General features: G+C 47.9%; 1 protein-coding gene across 4 annotated transcripts in view; it reads right to left on the reverse strand.

Annotated features, from left to right (window-relative positions):
* Positions 1–1302: 1302 nt before the first annotated feature.
* COL15A1 (collagen type XV alpha 1 chain) overlaps positions 1303–26335 on the reverse strand; it is a 94758-nt gene continuing 69725 nt past the window's right edge. For 3 of the 4 annotated variants that reach the window (XM_045579965.1, XM_045579966.1, XM_045579964.1), the window contains 21 exons: positions 26016–26051; positions 24737–24799; positions 22482–22550; positions 22336–22371; positions 19639–19692; positions 19479–19538; positions 17994–18062; positions 17844–17885; positions 17128–17173; positions 14665–14745; positions 14210–14259; positions 13996–14097; positions 13040–13184; positions 9188–9252; positions 7746–7874; positions 7537–7599; positions 7124–7183; positions 6550–6609; positions 5151–5336; positions 3571–3686; positions 1303–2408 (listed from right to left, as the gene is read on the reverse strand). In XM_045579965.1, coding sequence (XP_045435921.1) covers positions 2195–2408; positions 3571–3686; positions 5151–5336; positions 6550–6609; positions 7124–7183; positions 7537–7599; positions 7746–7874; positions 9188–9252; positions 13040–13184; positions 13996–14097; positions 14210–14259; positions 14665–14745; positions 17128–17173; positions 17844–17885; positions 17994–18062; positions 19479–19538; positions 19639–19692; positions 22336–22371; positions 22482–22550; positions 24737–24799; positions 26016–26051 — 1746 coding nt within the window. In that variant the 3' untranslated portion in view covers positions 1303–2194. The remainder of the gene's footprint in view (positions 2409–3570; positions 3687–5150; positions 5337–6549; positions 6610–7123; positions 7184–7536; positions 7600–7745; positions 7875–9187; positions 9253–13039; positions 13185–13995; positions 14098–14209; positions 14260–14664; positions 14746–17127; positions 17174–17843; positions 17886–17993; positions 18063–19478; positions 19539–19638; positions 19693–22335; positions 22372–22481; positions 22551–24736; positions 24800–26015; positions 26052–26335) is intronic. The other variant, XM_036433252.2, reaches the window with a different exon arrangement.

A 26335-nucleotide genomic window follows, 5' to 3' on the forward strand; every position in this document is an offset into this window, starting at 1 on the left:
CAACAAGAGAGCTAGGCTAGACTTAGAGTGGTTAGGGCTCTCCCAAGACAGGGCAGGGCATGAACAGCCCAGCAGAGGGGCCTATGTGGCTTGGGAAATGACAGGAAAGCAGAGTTCAGTGAAGGTCTTGAATGCCAGGCCCAGGACTTTAGCGGTCATTCTCGGAGTCTGAGCAGGGCTGGGATCGACACTGGGTCCCTTTTGGGAGGGCCATTGGTTATACCCTCCCTGGTGCACAAAGAGGACTGAGAAGTCAGGACATGAACATCACCACCACTTCCTGAGGTTAAAAAAGGGGTCTCTCTTAGTTTTGGCTCTCACAGACCCCCCAGCCTGCCTTGTCCCTCTGTGACCCAGGGCCATGTGGGCTCTGACCAAAATGGATGGCTTCCCTTCATGGCCTTGGAGCCTCATACTCTCCTTCCTCCACAGCTCCTGTCCATTCCGCACCCCAGCCCCCATCACTGCCTGGTCCTCAACAGTCCACCTCTTGGGCTTTCCAACCTATGTCTGTCTTCATTCCGTGACTCATTAGAGAGATTTGTATCACTCCTCTGTTTAGGAAGCCCCTAAGTGGAGGTTCTGGATATTTTTGGGGTCAATTTCCTTCCTATCTCAAGGACTATTCGTGTAGATTCACTTGGCTGAGTTTCTGAGCCAGGCCAGCTGAATGGGAGGAAATGTCCCGGCATGCCCTTTGCCCGATGATGCTGTTTCTTCTGCAGGGTCAAGGCAGGGAGTCCCAGTCTGGGAGCTGGGAAGGAGCGGATGGGCAGCTTTGTACGATGGCTCCTTGAAAAGATCTTGGCACTGGAATGAGACAGACTCTGAGTCTGAAACCAGCCCCATCCCTCAGCAGCTGTGTGACCTCCCGACCCTCAACCGTGTCTTTCTCATTTGTAAAGTGGAGATAGAAATGCCCACCTTACAGAGGTAATAGGAAAGGTAAACACCACTTTTAAGTCTGATGTATAACGACTGGCAGCTGATATTATGCTTATTTGATCCCAACCTTTTTGAGAGAAAAAAAACAAGCTTGTCCAAAGTTATGTGTTGAGACAGTCACAATTCATCCTGTTTCCCACACTGGGGTTCTTCAGCCCACCCTCACACTGCCCCCTCCAAGTGGGAGAGAATAAGCAGGAGCAGAAGAGCATGATGGGAAAATCTTCCTGTTTTCTGATCACCCCCGAGGACTACACAGGCGGCAGTGACAGGGTTAGTAGACCCACACGGGGGCTATTTCCACAACAGTGGTGGAGAATAAAGGAACTAGAGAGGGGGAAAATCAAACAAAAGAAAGCGCCTGGAAAAGATGTTTTTATGTTCACTTACATGGAAAAAAAGATCAAAGTATACAGCATGAAATATAGGTATCTCAGCAAATCCATCCTCATGAACCCATTTGTTCAATCGCAGTTATAATTCAAGAGTTGCCAAATGGAAATCATAAAATCAGGGTGTGGGGGGGGGGGGGGAAAGGACCACCAAGGGAAAGGTAGGAATTACGTGTTATTTCTTATCTAGTTTCAGATAACTGGGAGTTTAAACTTTTCCAGCAAGTCAGAGTGATATATAAACAGATGCCATACTAAAATATGATTGTAGCAAAAATATAAAACTCCTAAAGCATGAGGACAATATTTTAGAAAATAAAAACATTAAAATCTGATAATACCAGAAACTACAGATAGGATCATTTGAGCACTTCGGTATCTCAACCGAACAGCAGTTGCAAATGATGGGTGTATATTAAAGAATAAAGCACTGGGTCTGCACATAACTTAAAGAGGGGTAATATTTCTAAACACCGACTTTGTAAGAAAACATGAAGGACATCTTACACTCAACAACAATGGCTGAAAAGAGGAAATTACTTTCTGAAGGATGCAGTCGGGAGCATGCCAAGGCCTTTTGTCTACAACGTGCTCTCGGCCGCGTTGGGATGTGTTCGCACTGCCTGGGGTTTCCTGCGGAGTCTAGCACCAATATGTGGATCAGGTGTTTATCTTTGATCTGAGTTGTTGATGTCTTCAGTTTTGAGTGTGTTGAGGTATGTTTTCTTTGGTTGCTGTTGTGATGAATGTGTAATAACAAAAACCACCAATATTTACAACATTTAAAGGTTTTAGATTTCAGTGTCAACTCTTCACATAAGAAAAATTAGGGAACTCTTAAGGTCATGGGAAGGTCATTACTTCCTAGCGTCGGTCAAGAAACTGTTTTCGATACAGAGAACAATTAGCCTACTCGAGCAGCTATATGCTTTCTGGTCCAGAATCTTCCCCGTGCTCAGCGGGGAGGCCAATCCCGTGACTGCCGTGCTGGCGGTTCGCCATGCTTCACAGTACTGATCCTCCAGACGCACTCCGTGGGGGTTGGAGCCATGCCAAACAACCTTCTGGGGCCTGAAAAGTAATTTTGTCGTGTTATTTTTTTCTCTCTTCTTCATGGCATATTTCAGTGAACAAATTGGCATAAGTCTAGCAAATGAAGTCAAACCCCCTGAGCCCTCCCTGGATTGACCCCATGTCATCTCTCCATCCTCAATGCTCTTTCTAATTACTAGTAGCTGAACACGCTACGTTCCACCACACCCAGCTCATACATGTTCTCAAGTCATACCCTGTGCTATGTGAACCTGAACCTTCCCTCATGAGGTCCTTTTGTCTAAGCCAGCCTCTCTTTCATTCTCAGACCGGGTTTTCTTTCTCATCCTTCAAAGTCCATTAAATGCTTCCTCGTACAGAAGCCTTCTTGATTCTCACCCCCAAGTAATGGGTGAAATCCATTTTTCTACTGCGATGTTCTGGCTGGAATCACAGATAATCTGTGTCTCTCTTCCCCTGTAGGCTATGAGCCCTGTAAGGGTAGGGACCATGTAGATACTGTGCCTTCAGGCCTGGTATCAGGAGTGGCATAGAGTAGATGTTGAGGAAAGATTTGCTGAGTTGTTCTATTCTTTTTTTATTTTATATTTTATTGATTTTTTTACAGAGAGAAAGGGAGAGGGATAGAGAGTTAGAAACATCAACGAGAGAGAAACATTGATCAGCTGCCTCTTGCACACCCCCTACTGGGGATGTGCCCGCAACCAAGGACTGGAATCAAACCCAGGACCTTTCAGTCCACAGGCCAACACTCTGAGTTGTTCCATTCTTAATAGCATACATAGTTTTCAAAAGATTTGCGTGCAGCTCACAGCATAGGGTTGAAGGATCACCAAGAGTAGCATTGCTTACCACTTATTAAGTGCCTTACTATATTCTAGATGTTCTCACACTTATTCCATTTTCCCAACAACTCTATGGTATAGATATGATTACCTTGCCCATTCAACAGGTGAGGCAGCTGAGGCTCAGAGAGCAGAAGGGCCTTATCGAAGATCCCATATTAAGGTCTTGGACCCGGCTCCAAAGCCAGGACTCTCTCCATGGCCCTTAGCTACCTCCTTGAGGCTTTATGATGGCAAAGCCCCAGAGGGGCAGCTGACAAAAGCATCCCATGGTTAGAATGTCTCCTAAAACTGTCTATCATACCATATACTTTGAGGCTTCCACCCCTACTTACCAAGAAGGATCTGTCATCACGTCTCGGCCATCAAAGGAGTATATTGGAACATGTGTACTGAACTGACCTCCATGGCCAGAAAAAATTGAGTCCCAATTATTGAAAAGTACTTGGCCCTATGGAGACAAAAATGTCACATTAGAATCATTATACATCAGCCTGCAAGTGGACTAGTTATTTACTCATTCTTTTATTATTATTTTTTAATTTAAATATTTTTTATTGATTTTTTTTAAAGAGGGGAAAGAGGGAGAGAGAGAGAGAGACATCAATCGGCTGCCTCCTGAACACCCCCTAACAGGTAGTGAGCCTGCTACCTGGCCATGTTCCCTGACTAGAAATCAAACTGACAACCTTTCAGTGCAGGTATAATTCCCAACCAACTGAGCCACACTGGTTAGGACTATTTGCTCATTCTTTAAGGCCACATGTCACCTCACACTGAAAGCAACCTCAATCACAGAGGCAGAGTGGGGACTCAGGAAATATCTGTTGTTTGATTTTATCATCCATTCCTGAACCCTTTCAGTTTTACTATCTTATTTTTTTTAAACTATTTTTTCTTATGATATGTATACAAAGTCCTATCCTGTCAAAAGTATATTTTAGGTCTTTATTTCCTTATTGTTTTAAAGTATTTTATATGTATATGACAAGCTTCAAATTTGTGCCAATCCACATTATGGAGATAAATCTCTTACTCCTTTCTTCTGAAGGAGCCCTGCTCCCTTCAGCTATTTTTATTGCAAGCATACAAAAAATTTGGTCCCAAATTGAAGTACTAGGATCCCAAAGACCAAAGGGTGTCAAAGTACCTTTGAGATCTAGTGGGAGGTCAGGCCCCAGGGTGTGTGTGAGCAATAACAGAGGTGTACTTCTGCAGCTTTGAAAGAGTCAACTACTTCCGTGGTTAATTATATCACTGAAGGATCCTATGAGGCCCTCCCTTGCCTCCCAATGGGGGCAGAGAAATATCTCCCAGACTTTGGCAGCTTAGATGTGCCAAAGACTCAGAACCAGGTTGCAGGACAAGGTGTCTCTGCTCTGTGACCAGTGATTACCAACTATTCTCTGGTACCACTCAGCCGGTGCCCTACAGAAGGCATCTCAGGTGGAACCAAGAACCCCAGATTTGTGTGTTTGTGTGTGTGTGTGTTGGGGGAGGGGTGTCAAGGAAACTAATTCTAGATTGTAGTGACTTTGAGCAAACATCTTTCTCCTGAGCCTCAGTTTCCTCATCTGACAAAAGAATAACTTCCTTTTTTATTGAAGGTACGTATTAAAATAATGAATGTAAAGTACTCTGTAAACATTAGAAAACTATGTAAGTGAAAGAGGTCATTATTCCTGCCTCCTGTCTGCTCCATGAGTCATACCATCCAGGCAGGAAGGCTACTGTAAATATTAGAAAACTAAGGTTCTGAGAAAGAAAGGGACCCACCCAGAGTCACACAGCCAATCAGGGACAGGCTGGGCCTGGAACCAGCACACTTCAGATGATGTCAGAAAGTGGCAACTGCCTCCAGTCCCTGTGGAGACCAGTGCACCCAAGAGGCAATAGGGACAGTATTTATTTTTACCTTGAGATTTACTATTGGTAGGCTATATCGCTCTGCTTTCCTCACAATTGTGGAGAGATCTTGCAGATGGGTGGATAAGAATGCTCGGTAGGTGGACAACAGTCCTGCATCCCTGGCCTGCTGGAAGCACTGGAAATCAGCTCGAATGTCCCCAGAAAATGGCATGTTCAGAGCAATCAAATGCAGCTGCAAAAAAAGAAAAGAAAAGAAAAGAAAAGAAAAGAAAAGAGAGAGAGAGAGAGAGAGAGAGAGAGAGAGAGAGAGAGAGAGAGAGAGGAAGAATACAGTATGGTTAAAGAGTGAAAGGCAAACACCAAGTCCCATAACCATCTAATTTTCCTAATGAGATCGCAGACTTCTTAGAATGAGGGTGTCTTATTCATTCTCTACCTGGGGATCCTCAGGGTCCAATCTCTTCTCACTGTAGAGATTCTCTCTCAGGAATTCTACCACCCTGTCATCATTGCCATGGCTTGGCTAAAGACTCTAAGTCTAAATCTCCAGACCAGACCCACTGTGGTGTTTATATCTTCATATCCCTTTCCCTCCTGGAAGTCTCCACTCAGGTGTCCTTCAGGTGCCCAGGCTCACTAGGCCCACATGAACTCCTGCATGATGAAGACAGCATGATAGGGAACACGCTTCTGGTGTCTGCCAAACCCATCCCTTGTTCTTTGCTAAAATGTCCCCACAATTCTTGTTTTAAAAAGTGGTCTTAGGCCATGCATTCTTGGCTAGTTTTGATTTGTCTGGGAGTGGGCAATTGACCCAAGATGACCCATATAAACCGTCGCTCTCAAAACTCTGAATTGAGTCAGAAAGTATTGGGCTCTGCAGATGTAAGATCACATTGAACGAGGGCCAGGATCAGTGCATGGCCACCCAAAGTTGTGTGTAAGCTTTGAAGATATAACCTATGTCTATGTGTTGGGGTGGGGGATGGAAGGCAATTAGGAAGAAAGACCTTTGCAAAGCTTGATGATTTAGCCCATGCCCTTTGCAGACTGAATATCTCTTGAACTCTACTCCTTCAGCCAGACTGAAATGCTCAAAATTATGGAAATGTACAGCACCCTTGCCTCCTCTATTCCATATGCCCTCTGCCTGGAATTCCCACTCTCTTCCACACACCTCCACCTGGCTCTCTCCTGCTCTCAACTGCCGTTTAGGTCTTAGCTTAATAGGTCACCTCTTCTACAGAAGGCAGACTTCTTTGACCTTCCTTGCAAACCCCCCCAAACGACTTAGCACAATGTGCTGTAATTACCTATTTTTTTGATTGCCTCTCTTGCTAGTCTATTTGCACCTTGACAGTAGGAACTGTGGGCCCAGCATGGGACCTAGCACATAGCAAATACACATTCAGCATTTGCAGAGTAAGTGCATGAATTGTACTTACTTCAGGCTTCCCATAATTGACACTTGAAACAGGCATCAGTGGAGGTCGAAGCGGATGAGGCTATCATATAAAAAAAAAAAAAAAAAGAAAGAAAACAAACAGTTCTGACTATTTTCATTTCATTCAGTCTGTTCTTCAGAGGACATTGAGGTGCAAGTGCAAAGTTTCTGGAGAAGATACTTTAGTTTGTCATGGTCTTTGGGCCAGTCTTAATTGGGAATAAAAAAAATAATTCTCAGAAAGGAATGGAATATTCTCAGTCTTTAAGAAAGAGCACTAAGCCGATACTGGTTTGGCTCAGCGTATAGAGCATCGGCCTGCGGACTGAAAAGTCCCAGGTTCAATTCCGGTCAAGGGCATGTACCTTGGTTGTGGGCACATCCCCAGTAGGAGGTGTGCAAGAGGCAGCTGATCTATAATTCTCGCTCATCGATGTTTCTAACTTTCTATCCCTCTCTCTTCCTCTCTGTAAAAAATCAATAAAATATATATTCTTTTTTAAAAAAAGAGCACTGAGTCATGAGCAGAGGCCCATGTTTGACAGCTGACCCATTCCCTTAATAGAGCAAGTCACCTCTTCAGAGCCTGTTTCCTCATCTGCAAAATGGGATGATAGTACCTGTCTCGAAGGTGGCTGTAGGGTCAAGAAATGGACAATGTAAGTTGCCAATAAGTGTTAAATATTAAAGGGTTCTTTAAGATAACTTATGCCAATCATGATATCACAGATGAATAAACTGAGGCCAAGAGAGGGAAAGCCCCTTGCCCAGGAGGATTCAGCTATGACATGGACATCTCCAGCCTCTGGGTCCAGATCTCCTTCCTTTCGGTAGTGAGAACATTCCGTGGGCACCTGGTCATTCCTGGGCTTCCACCAGATGCCGAGCCATGCAGCACTGGCTGTCCAGAGTTTGGAGAGCTGGGTGTCAGGCACCAACGGGGACTCAGTAAATGCTGAGCAAGACGCAAGGCAGGAAAACCACTCACGTTGTTGCTGGAGAGCGCAGGGGGTGGAGGGCTGTCGGCAGGAATGGGGATCAGTTCTCCCAGCTTTAAGAAAAAACAGTACAGTGAAAATGAACCAACTGGAAACTGTTCACCTATTTTTAAAACAGAAAAAGAGCATTCACAGGAGTAGATGGTTACTTTTCAGGGGGTATTTGGAGGCAATTTATTTAAGAAAGTTGAAGAATTACCTGTAATTTTTTCCAACCATTTCTGACACGAATGAAAAACTCGGTGCTGTCCCTCAGGTAGATGAACGTCCCTTCTGTCACCAGATGTGCGTACTGCAGCATGTCAGCCATGCTGCTCAGGGCTGTAACCTGTCAGGCCGTTTAAAACCAAACACTGAGGTTATCCTGGGAGCAGTGGCACTCGGAAAGCTGGCCTCCTTGTCAATATAAACCCCCCCCCCCCCCCCGAATCAAGGAAAAAGCCTCTTGTGCCAGAGGGTGATACATAGCTTCCTCATAACCAAAGGACAATCTTTTTCATAAAACAAAAACATGAATTCCTTTGGAACACAACTCTAAGTTGCAATAGATGTATATGTTAAGAGAAAAGGCTGCAAGTATAAAGAATTTAAAAACTGGAGAGTTGCCTTTGTTGGGTGCTGGTATCAGCAAAGTGGTTGGTAAGCTTTGCCACTTCCATTTCTGTGAGCTGCTCAGTGGCACTGACGTGGCCACGTGTGTTGTCTCACCCTGCTGCATTCAGAACTTCAAATGTGTTTTCATTTGGAATAAGAAATGAAGCAAGCAAACAATTCTGCTTAGGCCTCGAATCTTTCTTCCGCACCAGGTAGTTACAATACTAACTACCTGGTAGAAAATGAGGCTCTGTCATTTCTCTGTCTAGAAAGCTGTCAAAGGGTTAAACCGTCATCTCGGCATATCCAAGAGCAGACAGAATGTCTGCAAATGTCTATCAAAAAGCACCAAGTCTCAAAGAAATATCAGCCAAGAGAGCTTTTACTTTTCATTTCCACTGAGCAGGATTATAAAAGATTAATTTTCACTTAGCCTTGAGGATAGTAACTGTGCCTCGAAATGGCTTAGAAATCCCCCAACGGCAGCAAATACCAACATTCCATTATCTGCTGGACTGTTCTTTCACTCGCAGCCCAATTTCCCAACTAAAAGCCTTCAAAGATCACAGAGCGTTCCTAGAACTCCTGACATCCTGGAGAGGTACCGCCCCCTGTTGGTGCATCATCAGAGCCCCTGGGCGCTCTGCCTGCTCCAGTGACCTGCAGCGCAATGATTGCACAAGAGACATCCTCTGGCGGAACAGAGGAGGCTAAGGAACCAGCACAGGGTCTGATGTGATATTGTTTACACTCTAGTGCTTCTGTTTTTGATGTCGTATGATTGGTTCTACTTAGTTTACTGAATTAAGGAATAAAAGGGCACAACTGAAATCATAGATGATTTTGTATTCAGAATCTTTTTCTTACAAAGTCATCTAAAGAGATAATGAATACCCTCTGTTTGTGGGATTGCACCAACACAACCGTCAGGTGTCATGGACACCTCATTCCAACATAATCGTGTCACAGCCCCTACATACTGTAGCCAAAGTGCTAAGTAAACCCATCGAAAGCAGAGGACGGATGCACACTGATCACTATACTGACCAGGTTTCTGGATCCGGGAAGCCCTGGCTGTCCTGGAGGACCAGGTGGGCCTGGCAGGGCCACAGCTATGACAAAGCAGAAGAGAGAAGTTAGAAAAAGTCACACTCTCTGGACAACACCTTGGTGTTAGCTGGTCATTAAGGGGAGCAGAACAAGCCCACCCACAGTGCTGCAAAGCATGGGCGCTTGCCTCTGGACCTTGGGCACTCTGGGCCCAGACCAGACTGAGCCACGTAGACTGGTTTGGGGAAGTTCTTGTTCCTCCTCCTTCCTCTTTTTACTGTCTAAAGTTTTACATATGTCTCCTTTTCCCCCTATTGACCTTCCCTGACCTCAGCCCTGTCTACCCTGGGCAAGCTGTCACTGCCCCAGTGTCTGTGTCCATTTGGGCTTCTTGATGATAGGCTGGATGAAGCCCTGCCCAGGACTTCTCCATTTTATACGTGAATACATCTTGGTTACTGTTGTTTGTATAAGTCAGTCTGGGTTGCATTTTCTGTCACTCACATTCAAAAACTACTGAACAGAGGAAGTGGGCTCTGAAAGAGGAAGAGAAGGTGCCAGGCTGCAGAAGGAGGGCAAATAGGTGAAGTGTCAGGAGCCTTGGGGCCAGAAGACTTGGCCGCAGGTCCCCGCTTTCAGCTGTGTGATCTTGGGGAAACAGCAAGCTCTCCCAACCCTAGTCTCTTTATCTGTGGAATGTAAGCAGGCATTTCTTCTTCACTGGGCTGCAATGAGAACTGAGAAAAATACAAACTAGACACATGCTTTGCAAATTGTACAGCATTCAATTTGCCAGAGGTTCTTGCTTCTGAAGAGTCACAGTGCACTTAATCAGATCAAGGCCATTGCCCTCTTCCCTAGAGAAATGCACTTGCACACACTCACGATTCTACATAAAATGTTAGTGGGATGACAGCTCCCTGGTGATCCTTGAATCCTCAAGGAGTTTATGGTTCTCCAACAAAACGGGCAAGCATAAAGAAATATTATGACAACTATTCTTTTCTTCTCTTTCTACCTTTCCAATCCCCATACTCCTCCCTCAAATCTGCAAGGCCCTTGCAGAGTTAAGGATGTTTTTACAAGACCCAGTAAAATTGCTGTATCGGGTTTTTCAGGTCATTGCCAGTAAAGTTTGCAGTTCTGACACAGGACTTGAAGATCCATACACAAGTGGTGAATGCCCAGTGGAAAGCAGGTAAGAGGACTGGGATTTAGCCATGCCTCTTACTAGTATTGCGACCTTGAGCAAATTTCTTAACCTCTCTGAATTTCAGTGTCTTCATGCATGGAATGAGTTTTATAGTAGTTTCCATTTCATCTCCCTCCCAAGGATGCTGTGAAAATTAAGTGGGATAATGAATCTGGGAGTGTTTTTTAAACTATGAATTGCTGTACATTATGTGAGTGACAATCTTTGTTCTATTGAGCAAGGAGTCCTGGAGCCCCAGATGTAGGGCTACTATGAACAACAGATTCTCTGCATCCTGTACTGTCCATGTAATGTCCCCCCTAGCGCCCCACCACCATCACCCTGCATCCTGACCTCCTATAATACCTGCTCATCACTCAAGACACTGATGGTTTTTCTATTCGGCACCTTCTTTCTTTGCAGGACCAGTACCTTCACCTTCTCTTGGGATCTTCCCCTTCACCTCTACAACCATTTGGTTCCAGAAGGAGCTGTCATATTCTCATGCAATCCTGCCTCCTGGCCACAGGTTGGGCACCTGGGTCCAAGTCAGGCCAATCAAAAGCCTTTCCCAAGACTTGCTCCGTCCCAAGACTTTTCAAACAAAAATTGAGGAGAAAGCCCAAAATCTCTAGCTGACAGTAGAAGCTGTAAGCTGTCAGTAACCTTATTTCCTTCCCACCACACAGAGGATGTGGTCTGTGGTGAAGAAGCATGAAGTGCGCATACAGAGAGGAGCTGAGACAAGAGACGCCAGAGGACCCTTGCAGGGGTTGGACCCCTGATTCTGGTTGGACCTGAGGTCCTGCTATACATCTGCCTCTCTCACACACCGACTGTTCGTCTCTCCTTCACAAGCTGTACGGTTCACTTCTGCTGGAACTAGTCTGAGTTAACCTTTCTGTCCCTTGTAGCCCAAAGACCCAAGACTCAGTCAAAGCCCCAGCCCCAGAGTCACCCATTATGTAAAGTTCTGCCTGGCACCCAGACACTGCAGATGTCTTCCTAGCTGTGCTTCTACCACACCTGGCTCATGCCAGCCCAAACCACAAAAAAACGATGCAGTCATGCTATTATTGCCACTACTATTATTTTTCCACCATGGACACAGCGAAAAGAACACAGGCTTTAGAGCTACACTGACCTGGGTCCTAACATGTTGGTGCCACTTATTAACTGTGTGATCTTGGAAAGGTTCCTAAATATCTCTGGCTCTCACTTTTCTCATCTGCTAGATGGGGATGCTGATACTTTCCTGGAAGGGCTTTGTGAGATTTTAATAAATTAATGTAGTGGAGTGACTAGCAGAGCTCCTGACATTTGGTAAATGGAGATTTTCTTCTGTTTCACCCATTTTCCATTTAAGGAAGTGAGGCACCAACAGGTGGAAGAATTTTTACAGAGAGAGTTAGAGTCAATGCTGGTCCTCAAGTTCAAGGCCCAGGGATAGGCAAAGCAGTCAAGAAGTTTCCACCCACACATGGAAAGACACCCAACACCAGTCATTTTTAGGGATATGCAAATCAGAACCACAGTGAGTATCACTTCACACACACTAGGATGACAAAAAAAAAAAATAATAATAATAACAAGCATTGATGAAGAGGAGATGTTGAAACGTTTTTAAAATCCTCATCCAAAGATATGTTTACTCTTTTGAAAGAGAGAGAGAGAGAGAGAGAGAGAGAGAGAGACAGAGACAGAGAGAGACAGAGAGAGAGACAGAGAGAGAGAGAGATGTGAGAGAGAAACATCCATTGGTTGCCTCATGTACATGCACTGGGATCAAATCTGCAACCTGGGAATGTTCCTTGACCAGGAATCAAACCTGCAACCTTTTGGTGCTCCAACTAACTGAGCCACCCAGCTAGGGCTGAAATGGAAACTTCTGTACACTGCTGGAGGGAATGCAAAATGGTGCAGCCACTTTGGAAAACACTGTGATAAGGTTCCTCAAAGAGTTAAATATGTATGACCCAACAATTCCACTCCTAGTTATATACCCAAGAGAGCTAAAAGCATACATCCACATAAAAACTTGTACACATATGTTCATGCAATACTATTCATAACAGTCAAAGAGTAGAAACAACTCAAATATCCATCAGCTTATGAATGGATAAACAAAACGTATCACTGGAATGTTAAGCAGCCATAAAAAGGAATGGAATTCTGGTACACACTGCAACGTGGACCCTTGAAAGCGCTGTGTTAAGTGAAAGAAGCGAAACACAAAAGGCCACATAATATGTGATTTCATTTATATGAAATGTCCAGAATAGGCAACTCTACAGTTATAGAAAGTATATCATGTTACCAGGTTTGGGGATGGGTGTAGAGGCGTGTTGCTAATTGGCACAGAGTTTCTTTTTGAGGTGATAAAACTGTACTGGAATTAGAGTGGAAATGGCTGCATAACCTTGTGAATATATGAATTGTACACGTTAAATGGGTGAATTTTATAAATTATCTCAATTTTTTTTAAAAAGGAAGGAAGAAAGGAAGGAAGGAAGGAAGGAAGGAAGGAAGGAAGGAAGGAAGGAAGGAAGCTAGTTCCATTCAGGAAGCAGTTCTTTGTCAGTGTAGTTGACATGCCATCAGATGGGGTGACCCTGAGCACAATAGCAGGGTACATGGGGCACCATCACAGTACTAACCTGCCCCTAGGATAGCTGGAGGTCCTGGTGGCCCTGGGGGTCCCGGTGGCCCAGGAGAACCAGGTCTTCCATAGCCAGGTGGCCCAGGGAGGCCAGGAACACCTGGGGGTCCCTGGGGCCCAACGATAGCCTCCCCTTTCTGACCCTGTGAAGGCAAGGGCAGAAGAACAGAAGAGAGAAAGCACCATTAATCACTAGGAATCCCCCTATTCTTTTTAAGGGACATTTGTAAGTAGTCAATAAATACTCTCTATTGTCATCATTATCCTTAATCTCGGGCACAACTCGAGTGGTGTACGCCCAGTCACTGTGCTGAATGACACTCCAAAGTACCCCAGAGAGCCCCAAACTAGAAGATCATCTAGTCTAGCCTTTTCAGTTCACAGATAAAGAAGCTGAGACCTAGACTTTACCAAAGCAAACGGAAGCAAATCTGGATGTGGAACCCTGGCCTCATGCCAAGTCCTGAGGGTCAGCGATCGCATCATACTCTGACTAGAGGCATAACTCGGTTTCCTCTCCTGTGACCTGGAGAAACGTGTCAGCCCAAGAAGATGAAGCCCATCTAAGAGCTTCCTCTCTGATGAGATTTCGAATGAATGAAATAGCCCCTCTGAAAAATGCCTCCCTCACCTCCCATTCTGTCTCCACTATCTGATGTGTTTGTTCACTATTAACATCTCTTCCTATTCAGCAGTTTCCCACCATTACCACGAACAAGGCAGCACAGTTAGAGAACTGGAAGTAACTTGAATGCTTATGGCCTTGGCTGACTCCCTGACCTCCGTGGGCCTCAGCCAAGGCCTCCTCAGTCAACAAGAGGCCGACGCCCAAGTCCCACCTCAGCCTGTGGCGAATGACTGACTCCTGACTCTCCAACTGCCCAGTCACATTGGGGGGTTTCAGGGAAAGTGGTGACTTGACAAGGAAGGTGGCGTGCAAGGGTCACTACTCACAGCCTGGCCTGGACTTCCTGGCCGGCCTGGAGGTCCTGACACAGAGAAGTCACTGATAGAGTCTCCTTTTTCTCCTTTAAACCCCCTGTCTCCGTTCTCTCCCTGGAAGCAGAGAGCATTCAAAGGACATTTAGTACGAGGAGGGTGAACCGGTCTCCGACATACACCTGAGAACGTGGAAACACAGGCCCAAATTTAGGAGACAAACACTCACCTTCATGCTGTTTATAAAATGTCTCAGGTACGCCGGGTCCATCGGAGGGCCTGGAAAAGAAATGCAATCACAATCTCAGAAATTTAAAAAGCAAAGGCTCCACGTTGACACCCATGATTATTTCCTAGTGGAGGTGACTCTGCATTGGTTTAGCTAACAGAGTGGGCACTGGGCCTGGAGGCAGAAACAGTCCTGGCCTGGACCCCCACCCCAGGCACTGTGGGATCTTGGCACATCCCTTTAGGCCTTGTTTGGCATAGGAAGCATGAACAATAGGAACTCCTGGTCTCTCCTGACAATGTTCCGTCTTGGGCATGTCACCCACGACTGGGTCTCTCTTGAACTCCGTGCAGCTTGCAGTCAGGGCGGTTATGTAATTAGTCTTACTTTCTGGCTCAGCTGGATTTCTCAGGGACAACAATCCAAGGCAAGATCTAGCCCAAGAGGTGAAATACCTGGCGGTCCCTGGGCCCCCTGGTCGCCTTTTTCTCCTTTGGAGCCGGGAAGACCCCAGGTTCCTTTTTCTCCTTTAACACCTGCAAAAAAATACACATACATAAAATAAAAAATAAAAAAAGTGGAAAGTTATCTTCATTTTATATAAAGCGTTTCTGAGACAAGTTTTTCAAATGGAGCCCCTTTCACAAAGTCCACACAATGAACAAAGGCCTATTAGAGTGTAAAATCTTCGCTGACTGATGGTGCAGACAGAGGTAGACGCAGCAGACCTTAAAAGGCTCGGTCTCGGGGAGACAGACACAGTGAAGGGTAATGGGCGGCAGGATGGGATGTGGCATCATCAAGATACCAGCAGTGCATCATGGGAGCCCAGCAGAAGCTAGTTAACTCACTCCCATAGCTTCACACACATGCCCGAGGCACACACATGCCTGCAGCCTCACCTCGTCTATGCCTGTGCCGCACGGTGGTGTCAGGGGCTTACAGAGCTGAGAGATGCCAACTGTGTGACCCCCCTACTCCCCGCAGGGCTTGTGAGGAGCACCCTTTCTGCAGAACTGGCTTCACTGGCAACCCCTTCCCCAACTCTTTAGAAGGGAGAGAGGCATGAGCTCCTACTGGGAGTTCAGCATTTAGGAAGAGAAGCGACCCCCCCAGCCTCGGTGAGTGGTGGACACTACATTGTTGAATTCCTGGTTCCCAAGAGGTCTGAGAGATCAACTGGCCTATGCCCTTGAACCTAGAGATGGGCATACAGCGTAGATGAAGTTGGGGCTTAGTTTTCCAGTGCGGGGGTGGGGGTAGGGGGGCAGGAAGAATGTATCAGGGGCAGGATGCTGCCAGCTGGGGGTCAGTGGGAGAGGCAATCACACCCGGCAATGCCTCACTGATTGGGGAGGGGGGCTGAGGCCAGGACCTGGGAGCCACCTCTGGATCACAGAGGGACCACAGACAGCGGCACAGCCCTGAGAAGAGGACAGCCAGCTCACCGCTGCCCATGTGGCCACTCATCGAGGGAGCAGTAGACCCGCAAGTAAGAGGGAGGACAACCGGCTCACTAGGGCCTGCATCCAGAAAAGTCTGCTCCCTCCTCCTCCCCCAGAGGAACCCTGAGAGGAAGGGGAAGCACTGGGGATCCGAGAAAGTAAATCCACATCCACCCCGTCCTCCCCAAGGCCCACCTTGAAGCAGGAGGAAGGGAAAGCCTGGAACTGGATCTGAGCAGGGAGTCTGAAAACAGCCTGGACTTTGTAACCAAACTTACAACTAACTGCAAAATGGGGCCAGCTATCACCAGGGAGACCACCACCTGTTGGGCTAAGGGTGACAGAGCCCAGCCAGAGGTCAGGATTGGAAAGAAAAAAAAGAAGGAAAAAAAAAGGCTTCCCCTGTTTAAGCTGCAAGTGTTCAGACTTCTCAATCAAAAGGGGGACACAGAGATATGTGGGGACAGAGGACCAGATTGAGCGCTCACCTGCGTGCTCAGTTTCCGGAACATTCCCACTCCCTGTGTGATAGATGAGCTCCCTCAGGCCTCAGACTTGCTAATCAAATGCTCAGAGCCAGGGCTTCTCACACTCTACTGTGCTGCGCCCCAGCAGAGTGCTTGTTAAAATGCAGCTTTGACTCAGCAGGTCTGCAGGGAGGTGGTGGGGTTCCTGCATTTCTAACAAGCTCCTAGGAGATGAAGATGCTGCTGGTCCAAGAACACTTTGCAGCAGAGGTTTTCCGGGCTCCCGTGGCCCTGCCCTGCACTAGCTCTTGATATGTTGCATCGTGGCAATTTTTATTTATTTTTTATTTATTTATTTTTAAAATATAATTTATTGATTTTGTACAGAGAGGAAAGGAGAGAGATACAGAGTTAGAAACATCGATGAGAGAGAGTCATCGATCAACTGCCTCTTGCACACCCTCCACTGGGGATGTGCCCACAACCAAGGTACATGCCTTTGACTGGAATCGAACCTGGGACCCTTCAGTCCCCAAGCCAACACTCTATCCATTGAGCCAAACCGGTTTCGGCAACATCGCAACAATTTTTAAAATACTCTCACCTAACAGTGCCTATGGGAGACTGATGGTGAAGACAGAGGTAGTGACAGGCATGGTGGAGGGTTCACCTGTCTCAGCCGGGTGCATGGGACAGCACCAAGCAAGGAGGAGGATTCAGTGGCTGCTTTATGAATAAACTAACAAATGGACAAATGGAGTGCTTCCCGCTAACTAGGAGGCTCAGCCAAGATGTGTAGGATAAACAGATGGGTGACAACACCAAACAGAAATGCCCCATCTCCCAGCCTTTGCTCAGCTGTGGGCCCCTCCTAACACATACTAGGCCAGCCAACTCTTCCTGACCACCGAGTCTATGCCCATGGGCACATAAAAACTACCCCAGCAGAGGCATGAGGGTCTGGAAATATCCCAGAGACATGTAAGGTGAAGGAGGGAGTGCGTACCATGAAAGGTGATGAGTTCTGAATTCCCAGGATGAGCGGCACCAACCTGGAGAGAGAAAGGCAAAGTCATACAGGTGAACTCTGTCCTGGTGTTTGCATGCACAGGTAGCCACTGTCCCCTGCTCTGGGGGAGTGTGTGGCAAGAGGAACAACGTCATGGAGTCAGGCCTCCTGGCCAAACAACTCTGCAAAGGGGAAGCCCGAAGATTTAAGACAATCAATGGTAGCAGGGTTGGTTTGGCCAACCGTGAGTATTGTTGGCGTTCTTTTTTTTAATCAATGGATTGATTCACATGAGAGGTCAAGCTAGTGATGTATCTAGCCATGACGCTGGAATGCCATTAGTTTGGCTACTGCATATGATCAGGAATGAGCACAATGAACAGGAACTGAGGGTAGTGGTAATCAATAACGGGAGGGTTATTATACTGCTCCAAGCATGAATCTAATATGGTTACGATAACAAAAGACACTGTTTTTTATTGGGCTGAAGAGACACTGTCAGCCTGTGTACCCTTAGAAGACCCTGTATGTTTCATTGCTGCACTTTGTTATCTAGAAGCTTCTGGTCACTTAAGGGTCTATGGGTAAGTGATACGAGACATCAAAGAGGACACTGATAGATAGAAAGGGCTCATGACAAAGACCAATCGTCTTCTCTGAGTTGCTTTCTGTGCAAAGCCTGCTCTTTACGACAGTGACCGTATGCTACTTACTGGCATCTTGCAGTGTGGCCGGGTTGGTATGGGGAAGACAGCCTGTGGGAAGCGAGGACAAGAGAAGTGAGGCCATCGGGACATTTGACTCGGGCTTAGGTCATTTTGGTACCAACTCTCCCCCCCACCCCAAGGTCTCTCCCCGCTTACTCCTTTGATGTTAATCACTGCTCCCGGCGGTCCAGGGGGGCCTGGAGGGCCAGGTAAGCCAGGTGGGCCCTGAGGAAGAAAGGCGGTTCCTGAGTTCAGGTGGTTGTGAGTGCAGAGGCAGCTGCAGGGTACTTTCCCCAGGTTTTGGGGACACAATGAGGAAAGCCAGCCCCGTCAACAGAGCATGTCTACATAGCTGACCTCATTGCATCTTCACAACAATCCATGGGGAAGATAGCAGAGCAATAAATATCATCTCTGGTTTACAGATGGATGGTGAGGTCCAGGGAGGAGAAGTGACCTGCTCAAGGCCACACAGCAACTTAGGGCAGAACTGAGATTCTGACTCCAAGGGCCATGCTCAGCTGATACTGAGTCCACCACCTCTCTATCAGCACATCCCTAGAGTGGAGCGACAAAGTCAGGTGGGGTGGGGGGAGAGGGTGGTCCTTCACGTGCTATGGCACTTCAGAGAATGCCTTATATCGTAAAATGCAAAAATAAATGCCAACCTCTTGCTGGGTAGCACAGTTATTTTCAAAGCCAGGTCATCCTGGCCTGAATACCATGCAGTGTTTGCTCCTCTAAGCCTGGGTCCCAAGCAGGATGCCCCAGCAGGAGGGCCGAGACTCCAACCCAGGCATGAGGCATCTAGCCCACTCTGAAGCTGCACTGATCACCCTAAGGGCAGGCATCAGTTCTGCTTTCCCTAGTAGCCCCGGCAGGCTTGATGGCTAGGAGTTACTTCCCCAATGCTTCAGTACCATTGTTTGTCTGGGTTTCTGGACGCACAGAGCAGAGGCAGAGTGGTGCAAACGGAAACAGCGACAGACTTAGGTTGGTGACCTTCAGTGAGTTACTTAACTTCCACAGGCCCCCGTTTCCTCTTGTGCAAAACAAGGACCCCACCTAGTGTCTCTTAGGACAGTTATTACCAAGACTAAGATAATATCCTTCAGAGCACCTGGTAATGTGTCTGGTACATAGTAGATGCTCAACGAACCTTGGCTTCCTTATTCTAGACCCTTGTTCCATGCTGATGCCTCCAGTGTCTGCCATCCTGTGAGGCCCCGCCTAAGTAGCTGATCTCGCTTTGTTATTCACTCCCTAGCATCTACGGAGCCCTTGGGGATGTGCAAAGCCCTGAGACCAGGTATCACTCAAATCAGAAGACCTGGGATTTGAAACCAGGTTTCCTGAGTATGTGCACTTGGTGGTCTCCCACCTCCCTCTGGGGTTTGGACCAGGAAGCTTATGCTCCATTTCACGAAGGGGCTTTGGTGGAAGGAACCCTGAGCGTGAGCTGGAGCCCAGAGCTAGGCTGGAGGACATTTGGAAGTGGCAGGGGAGGAAAAAGAAAAACTTTCCTGAATGTTATGCCCCCAGGTCTTGCTCCCTGGACCTGGCACTCTCTCCCCTGGACACTGGCCGAGGGGCTCTGGCCCCAGGGTGGTGTGGGGCTGGAGCGAGGGCTGTGGCACTCACCGGCATCATGACCCCGCGGTCTCCTTTGGCACCCTTGAAGCCATTCAGTCCTGGACGACCCTGAAACCCACAGAAGATGCCTTAGTAAAACCACTGCCCATCAGCCATCCTGGCCCACATGTCCTCTCTCACATCCAGTCCAATGGACACCGACACCTACAGGTCGTCCAGGGAGGCCAAATTCTCCTTTGTGTCCTGGCGGTCCTTTGGGCCCCTAGAGACAAAACAAATACCAACCAGATCAGAAAAGAACAGAAACTCAAGGGCCAGGGAGATGGTAAGATTTGGGGGGCACCCCACCTGCCATTGTGGGCAGTGGTGACAGTAAACCACCGACTGGAGGAAGGGGGGCAAGGAGCAAGTATGAGGTACCTACCTGCCTGGCTCCTTGCCGCCCAGCCTCTCTGTGCTCAGCTGGAAGCACATGCTCAACCCATCACTGCCTTGCACCTTCCTGTAAGCTCTACCCCACCCCAGACTCTGCATCCAACCCTCTCAGACAGTCAGGCTAATGAGGGAACCCAGGTAGCCAGACGCCGGCCAGCTCAAAACTCGGACCTTTGCCCTAGGCCTTATGTCCCAGGGCTCTCCATGGTCCCCATTGGAATAATGCAGCCCTGCCTTTCCCCTCATCATGGCCCAAACTGGTAACCCGTTCCAGTAACTGGTTTCTGCTTTGTTCCTACCTGTCCCTAGGACCAGAACCTTGGCCTGGCACCCCACTTCTCCTGCACCCCCTTTATTCCAGGGCTGGCTTTCTATGTCCACATGCTTCCAGAGCCACCGCCCTGTTCTAATCTCCTGCAGGAACCTTCATGCCTTCTGATATACGGGGTGCACGCAACGCACCACCTCTTCCCAGAACAAGCTCTACCTCCAGGCCACGCCTTCCCACTCCTGTAGCCAGTCTGCCCTGTCTCCCAGGAGAGTGACTGGCTTAAGCCTGGGGCCCATCTTCCTGTTGCCATTAACATAGACAAGTCATGCCCTGGAAAATAGCAATTACAGACTGAGTTGAAACAGGCCCTGCGTGTAAAGCACCCAGCCTAAGTTACTCTTAGGGAAAGAAAAGCAAGGACAGAGGAGTTAACAGGACATGGGACACCAGGTGGTATGTTCTAGTGCAGAGCCCCTCACACGTCCATGTGCATCGGGATCTTATAGAAATGCAGACCCTGTAGGTCTGGTGGGGCCTGAAGCTCTGCCTTTCTCCTGAGCTCCCAGCTGATGCTGGCGCAGCTGATCCAGGGGCCATGAGTAACAGGGCTCTAGTGAGTTTGTAAGGGAACTCTACGCTACCCTAGTCACAGGGGCCACAGTTGGCCCAAACGGCACCTTTATGTAAGTTAGAAGAAGAGGATACCCCTTAACTGTCTGTGCTTGGCAAGCTATGCATAAACTGGACTGTGGTGGGAACAACTTCCTTGGTCACCTGCTTGCTGCATACTGTGGCCAGCACTGCTAATAACTATAGGTGTTTCCCATAGTATTGGATGTTAGCTAAGTGGTTAATCATGACTCTCCAAGGCTGCCTTGGCCTTTAGCCTCTCCAGAGCGTCCATTCTGCCTGGACCAAGGCCTCAAAAGGTCCTGTGAAGAAATGCACTGTGGATGTTATGGGCTATTCATCAAGGACATGTGCCTGTTAGACTCATGAGGCTGGATCTGAGGCCTGTGGAGAAAGGACCTACATTGCTAGAGCTAGAGCAATGTAGGTCCTTTCTCCACAGGCCTCAGATCCAACTTCAACAACAACAACCTAGCCTAAAAGTCTCAGAAGAATGAAGGTATTGTAGATAGTGGGGTATAGTGGCCAAAACCTGGGTTCAGAGTCCAGCAGGCTGGGTTCAGATCCCTGTGTTGCTACTTATAAGCTGTGTGACAATGGGCAAATTACTTAACCTCCTTCACCTCCATTTCCTGCTCTATAAAACGGGGTTTCTGATCATCACCTCTGAAGGTGGTGAGGATGAAATAAATGAGCTGTGTGAAGCATCAGTATAGCATCTGACACACAGTGAATGTTCTAGCACACCTGAATTTTTTTTGTTTTTTGAGGAGGAGAAGAACAGGGAAGTTTAGTGTTCATCCTAGGGAACTGGTAGCTTACAAACTGTTCAGCAGCCCAAATGGATTATAGATTCCTGGAGTAGTAAGTAAAGAAAGGTGCTACCCTGTCATCTAGTACTAACTCAGTACTCTCCCTTACTGATGGGAAAAGGGAAGCCCAGACAGAGAAGAGGACTTGCTCAAGGCCTCACAGCAAATGAGCAGCAGATCCATATCCAGAACCCACAAAGCCCACAGCGACTTTCTGGCTTCCTTTGAGGGGTTCCCTGGGCAGTGGCAATCTTTAGCTGGCAAGACCTGTGACGTAACCGTGAGTGCTCACCACCATCCTGTTCTCCTCTCCTTCCTGGACACACGGCTAAGCCACCTTTCTGAGGCCCCACCCACCCAGACAACTGGGTTCTGGCCAGTAGAATGTGCTAGAAGTGATGTTCCTCATCTCCCATGATCTCTTTCCATCTCCTCAGCCTTGGCCTACCAGCTGGACTATGTCAGTGTGGCTCTGAATCCACAAGATGGCAGAGTCCCAGATCACAAGCATCCTGGGTCCCTGAGTCACTTCTTGGAGGGAACACGCCCAACTAGGAACAACCACAGTGGTTGTTTATGCAGCTGTTGTGTTAATCAACTGAGATCTTTATTTAATTGCAGTCAGCCTACCCTAACACACATATTTTGTCACATCCTTTTTATTTTCACAATTGGGACATCTCAGACTAATTAAACTAAAGAATGAGAATTGCCTCAAACCCCAGTCCAGACCCAGTGGAGAGACACTCTGGCTTACCATTGGTCCTGGGGCTCCGTGTGCTCCAGGTTCACCCTGAAATAGGGAGACACAGACCAGTCACTCAGAGGAACGTAGTTTGTGGCAGAAACAGAGGTGGGATTCCAAAGAGGATGGGTGCCTTCAGGGTCTAGTGACATAATTACCTTTTCCCCCCTCAGCCTTTCCAGAGGAACGTCTCCTGACAGGATGGCGCCTGCCTCTCCCTTCTCGCCCTGCAATTCAGAGAATTTCAATGAAGTTGGACTCCTCCTCGCTGCCTTATCCAGAGGCTCCCCAAGGCCTCTCAGTCCCACCGCCATAATTTCTGCTGCCTTCATCCCAGCCCTCCAACCCCACTGCTTGGCTCAGACATGACTCCCACAAAAGGCTGTAATAGCCTCCTAAGCAACTGACCGTTCTCTGCTCCATTCCCTCCCATCCATGCACTCTCACAGGCTGGGGTGCTGCTAGCCTTCCAGAGCTCACAGATCCACAGCCTCGCTCTCCAGCAACCAGCCCAACAAGGACCTCCCCACCTCTTGCTGCACAGCATCCCTGGGAACCTCTGGCTTGCTTTCCTAACATCTTGGCTCGAGATCTGTTCCCACCAAGAATCCTTATTCCTGTTAAAAGTTCTGAAATTGGGAAGGGGATGAAGGTATGGACACTAGAGGCCTCTCTCAACAAAGGGCCCTGTGTCTCCATGTGGAACTCAGGCTCCTGTGCAACTGGACCAGGCCAAGTTTCTCCGTTGTTAGGAAACGGGAGGTGGCAGGAACACAGTGTCCAGTCCTCATTTACTAAACCAGAAGGCTTCCAAGAAGATATGTGTCCCAAGCAAAGGCCAGGCAGATAAACCTTCTTTATCACTCCGAGGCTTTGGCCCCAGATTCCCATGCTGGCCCCTGGGGAGCTAGAGTGACCACGTCCAACTCTCCCTCCAACGGGCCAGAAGCAGCCAAAGCAAGCAGAGCAGCCTCTTCTCTCCGACCCCCAAGCCCACACCTGATATTAGGGTCTTACCACTCCGCAGGTGAGGAAAGGCAGTCCTGAGCACGCCAGCAGCAAGAAGAAGCAAGTACAAAAGCATTAGAGGCAGAGCAGGAGAAAGTGCGTTTTCTGTTAGGACGGGAGCAGAGCTGCCTGGGTGTCCAAGGTGGCAGGGGTTAGGGAAGGGTTCCTCGATCCATCTGACCATATCCCATAGAAGACGGAGTGTTTAAAGCAAGAGCTGCTATTCCTAAGCAGGCTGCCTTGGACCCATCCCATCTCCATAGCCCCTGGCAGCAACATATCCCAAGACATCACCCCATGTGGCACCAAGCTTATACTGCTTTCCCCTGCACAATGAACTCTCCACCTCTTGGAATTATGGTCCAAAGACACTGGAGGCTCCTCGTTGGGGCTGGTGTGGAATGGTGGTAGGAAGGAAGAGAGAGAGAAGCCTAACACTCCCTAGCCATCCCTCCTCTTAGGGGCACCCCACCTCCTCAACTCCCCAAGGAAGGCTCAGGAGTTGCTCCCACTGGCTTTCACGGACCTCCGTGACAGCAATGACCACACTTTCTATCAGCTCTTTGTATGTCTATTCCTCTTATCTTATTTCTATATCCCTAGTGCTCGATACAGGAATCTGGCTGGAATGGATAGAAGACGGGCGAGCTCATAAATGGATGGGTGAATAAATGCATCCACCCCAGGGTCCGTGCAATCTGTTTATGGACATCATTTCCACCCTCATCTATAAACACAACTGGGAAGCTAATTCTCAGAGGCACATGTGCAGGGTACAAAGGCCAGTGCAGTACTTTGGAAATTCCTAGGACATGTTCTGCGTATCAATATTTATTTCAAAGATTCCAGATCAAGACTGCCATTAATTACACATGCTTTCATCCAACAAGTCTTTCAATGTCATTGGTGTACCAGGCTGTGTGCTAAGAACTGGAACTACAGAAAAAGAACTGGCTGACGTCTGCCCTGAGGGAATGCACACTCTCATGGGAGTGCCCACCAGGCAGTTAAGACAAAGCACAGCACATGTGATGACACATTCAAGGGAGTGTTAGTTGAGTCTTTTCCCAAACTCGGATGAAAATCAATTTCTCCACCCACAACCCACCTTCACTCTGGAGGAACCTTGAGATTATGAAAGTTAACAGCTGGAAGAATGATTGCTAACAGAGAGGGAGCTTCCTTTGGGCGTGAGGAAAATGTCTGAAATCAGGCAGTGGTGATGGTTGCACAACCTTGTGACTATACTAAAAACATGAAGTTTACAATGTAAAGGGGTGGATTTTATGGCATGTGAATTATATTTCAAATTAAAAAAAAAAAAGTGAACCCCTACTTTCAGCCAATAGAAATATTTAGTGAATTCTGGAGCATGACCCCACCCAGACATCTGGGCCCCTCGTACCTGTTCTCCTTTGAGTCCTGGAAATCCAGGCACACCGGTGTCTCCTTTTGGTCCTCTAGGGCCCTAGAAGGAATCATTTGTTGTTTGTTAAGATTGAAGAGCTTTATCCAAACGAAAGTATTTTTTTCCAAAAAGTAGAAGAATTCTCCTGGTAGATATAAATCATGATATTTTCCTGGTCTAGAAATTGTGGTCTGGTGGAAAGAAGACAGCACTGAGCATTTGGAGGCCTGGCAGCCCTCTGCCTCTTTGAGCTTTGGGTTTCTCCATGGGGCACTATGGAAACAGCCCGTTCCTGCTGCCTCTGCCTCTGCTTGGGTCCTGCAGGCCATCCTGCAGCCCACCTCACCCCACCATTCAGCTTCCATGACTCCCCTCCCTGCTCTGGCTCCCTATTACCTGTGGGATGAAATCGCAGCTTGATACCCAAGCCCATCCCAGCCAGAATCTGGTCTTTCACTCTCCCTCCCCTACCCCCATCGCCCCTTAACACCGGAAGTGAGCCTTTTCCTCACCCTCTCCACACTCCCTACTGCCTTTGCACTTCTGCTCATGCCATTCCTCCTGCATGTAGAGCCAAATTCTGTACGCCCAAAGGTGACCTCTTCCCAACTCCTCAGATACTTACTATCTGTGACTATGACTTCTATGACTCCTATGACTTTTGTCCCCAAAGGCCTTTCAACACTATTGCTATCTGGCTTTTCAGAAGTCCCTGTCGTGTCTTCTGCGTTAAAGGGTGAGATACCCTGCAGAACACTTTCTACACAGAAATGCACTTTCACCTTCCGTGGTGGAAGCCCAAGAGTGTGGGGCACATGGATTTAATTACTGGATGTCTAGTCTATGCTTCCCATCTCCCAGCCCCGATTGCCACCATCCTCTCTCTGTAGGAACTTTCTCTATTGTATCGACTTGAAATGCTTGGCTTGCATAGGAAGCCAACATGCACAGGAAGCCAACCATTGGCTGGCTCTTGGGTAGAGAGATGAGTGACCCAACCCTCCATAAGATGGTTACAATGCAGTCGAGGAAGAAAAATAAGGATACAAATAACTGTAACTTGAGGCAGGAAAAGACCACAGCAAAGGTGAAAGTAAAGCCCCGTGGCACTGACCGGAGGGAAAGATCCCTCCAGGTGGGGGCCACCAGGAGAGGTTACATGAACAAGACGACACTAGAGCTTGGTCATGCAGATGGAGAAGAGCATTCCAGGTGGAAGGAATAGAATGAGCACAGCAAGGAGGCCCAGAGGGAAGACAGTTACTGTGGTACTTACTGGAAACCCTGGCAGCCCAGGCATGCCATCCGGGCCCTGTGATACAACAAAGACAAAGCAGGTGGTTGAGGGGCAGCATTCCAGAGCCAGCAGGAGTGCTGCATCTCCACAGCCCAGCCCTCTCAGCACCTCCCAAAGACTGAAGCATGTTCCCACACAGTGGGGCTCACGATCCATTTTTGCCCAAGAGGATGCTGAGGCCCAAGAGAGAATGGAACTGGACAGACACAGCTGGCCAGTGGCAGAGCCAGGAACTGTGCTCAGGTACCCAGGGCCCCTGCTCCCCAGAGCCAGAACTCCCTGCACTGTAGCTGGCTGCC

This window comes from Pipistrellus kuhlii, unplaced genomic scaffold (genome assembly GCF_014108245.1).
Source record: "Pipistrellus kuhlii isolate mPipKuh1 unplaced genomic scaffold, mPipKuh1.p scaffold_m20_p_12, whole genome shotgun sequence".
Lineage (NCBI taxonomy): Eukaryota > Metazoa > Chordata > Mammalia > Chiroptera > Vespertilionidae > Pipistrellus > Pipistrellus kuhlii.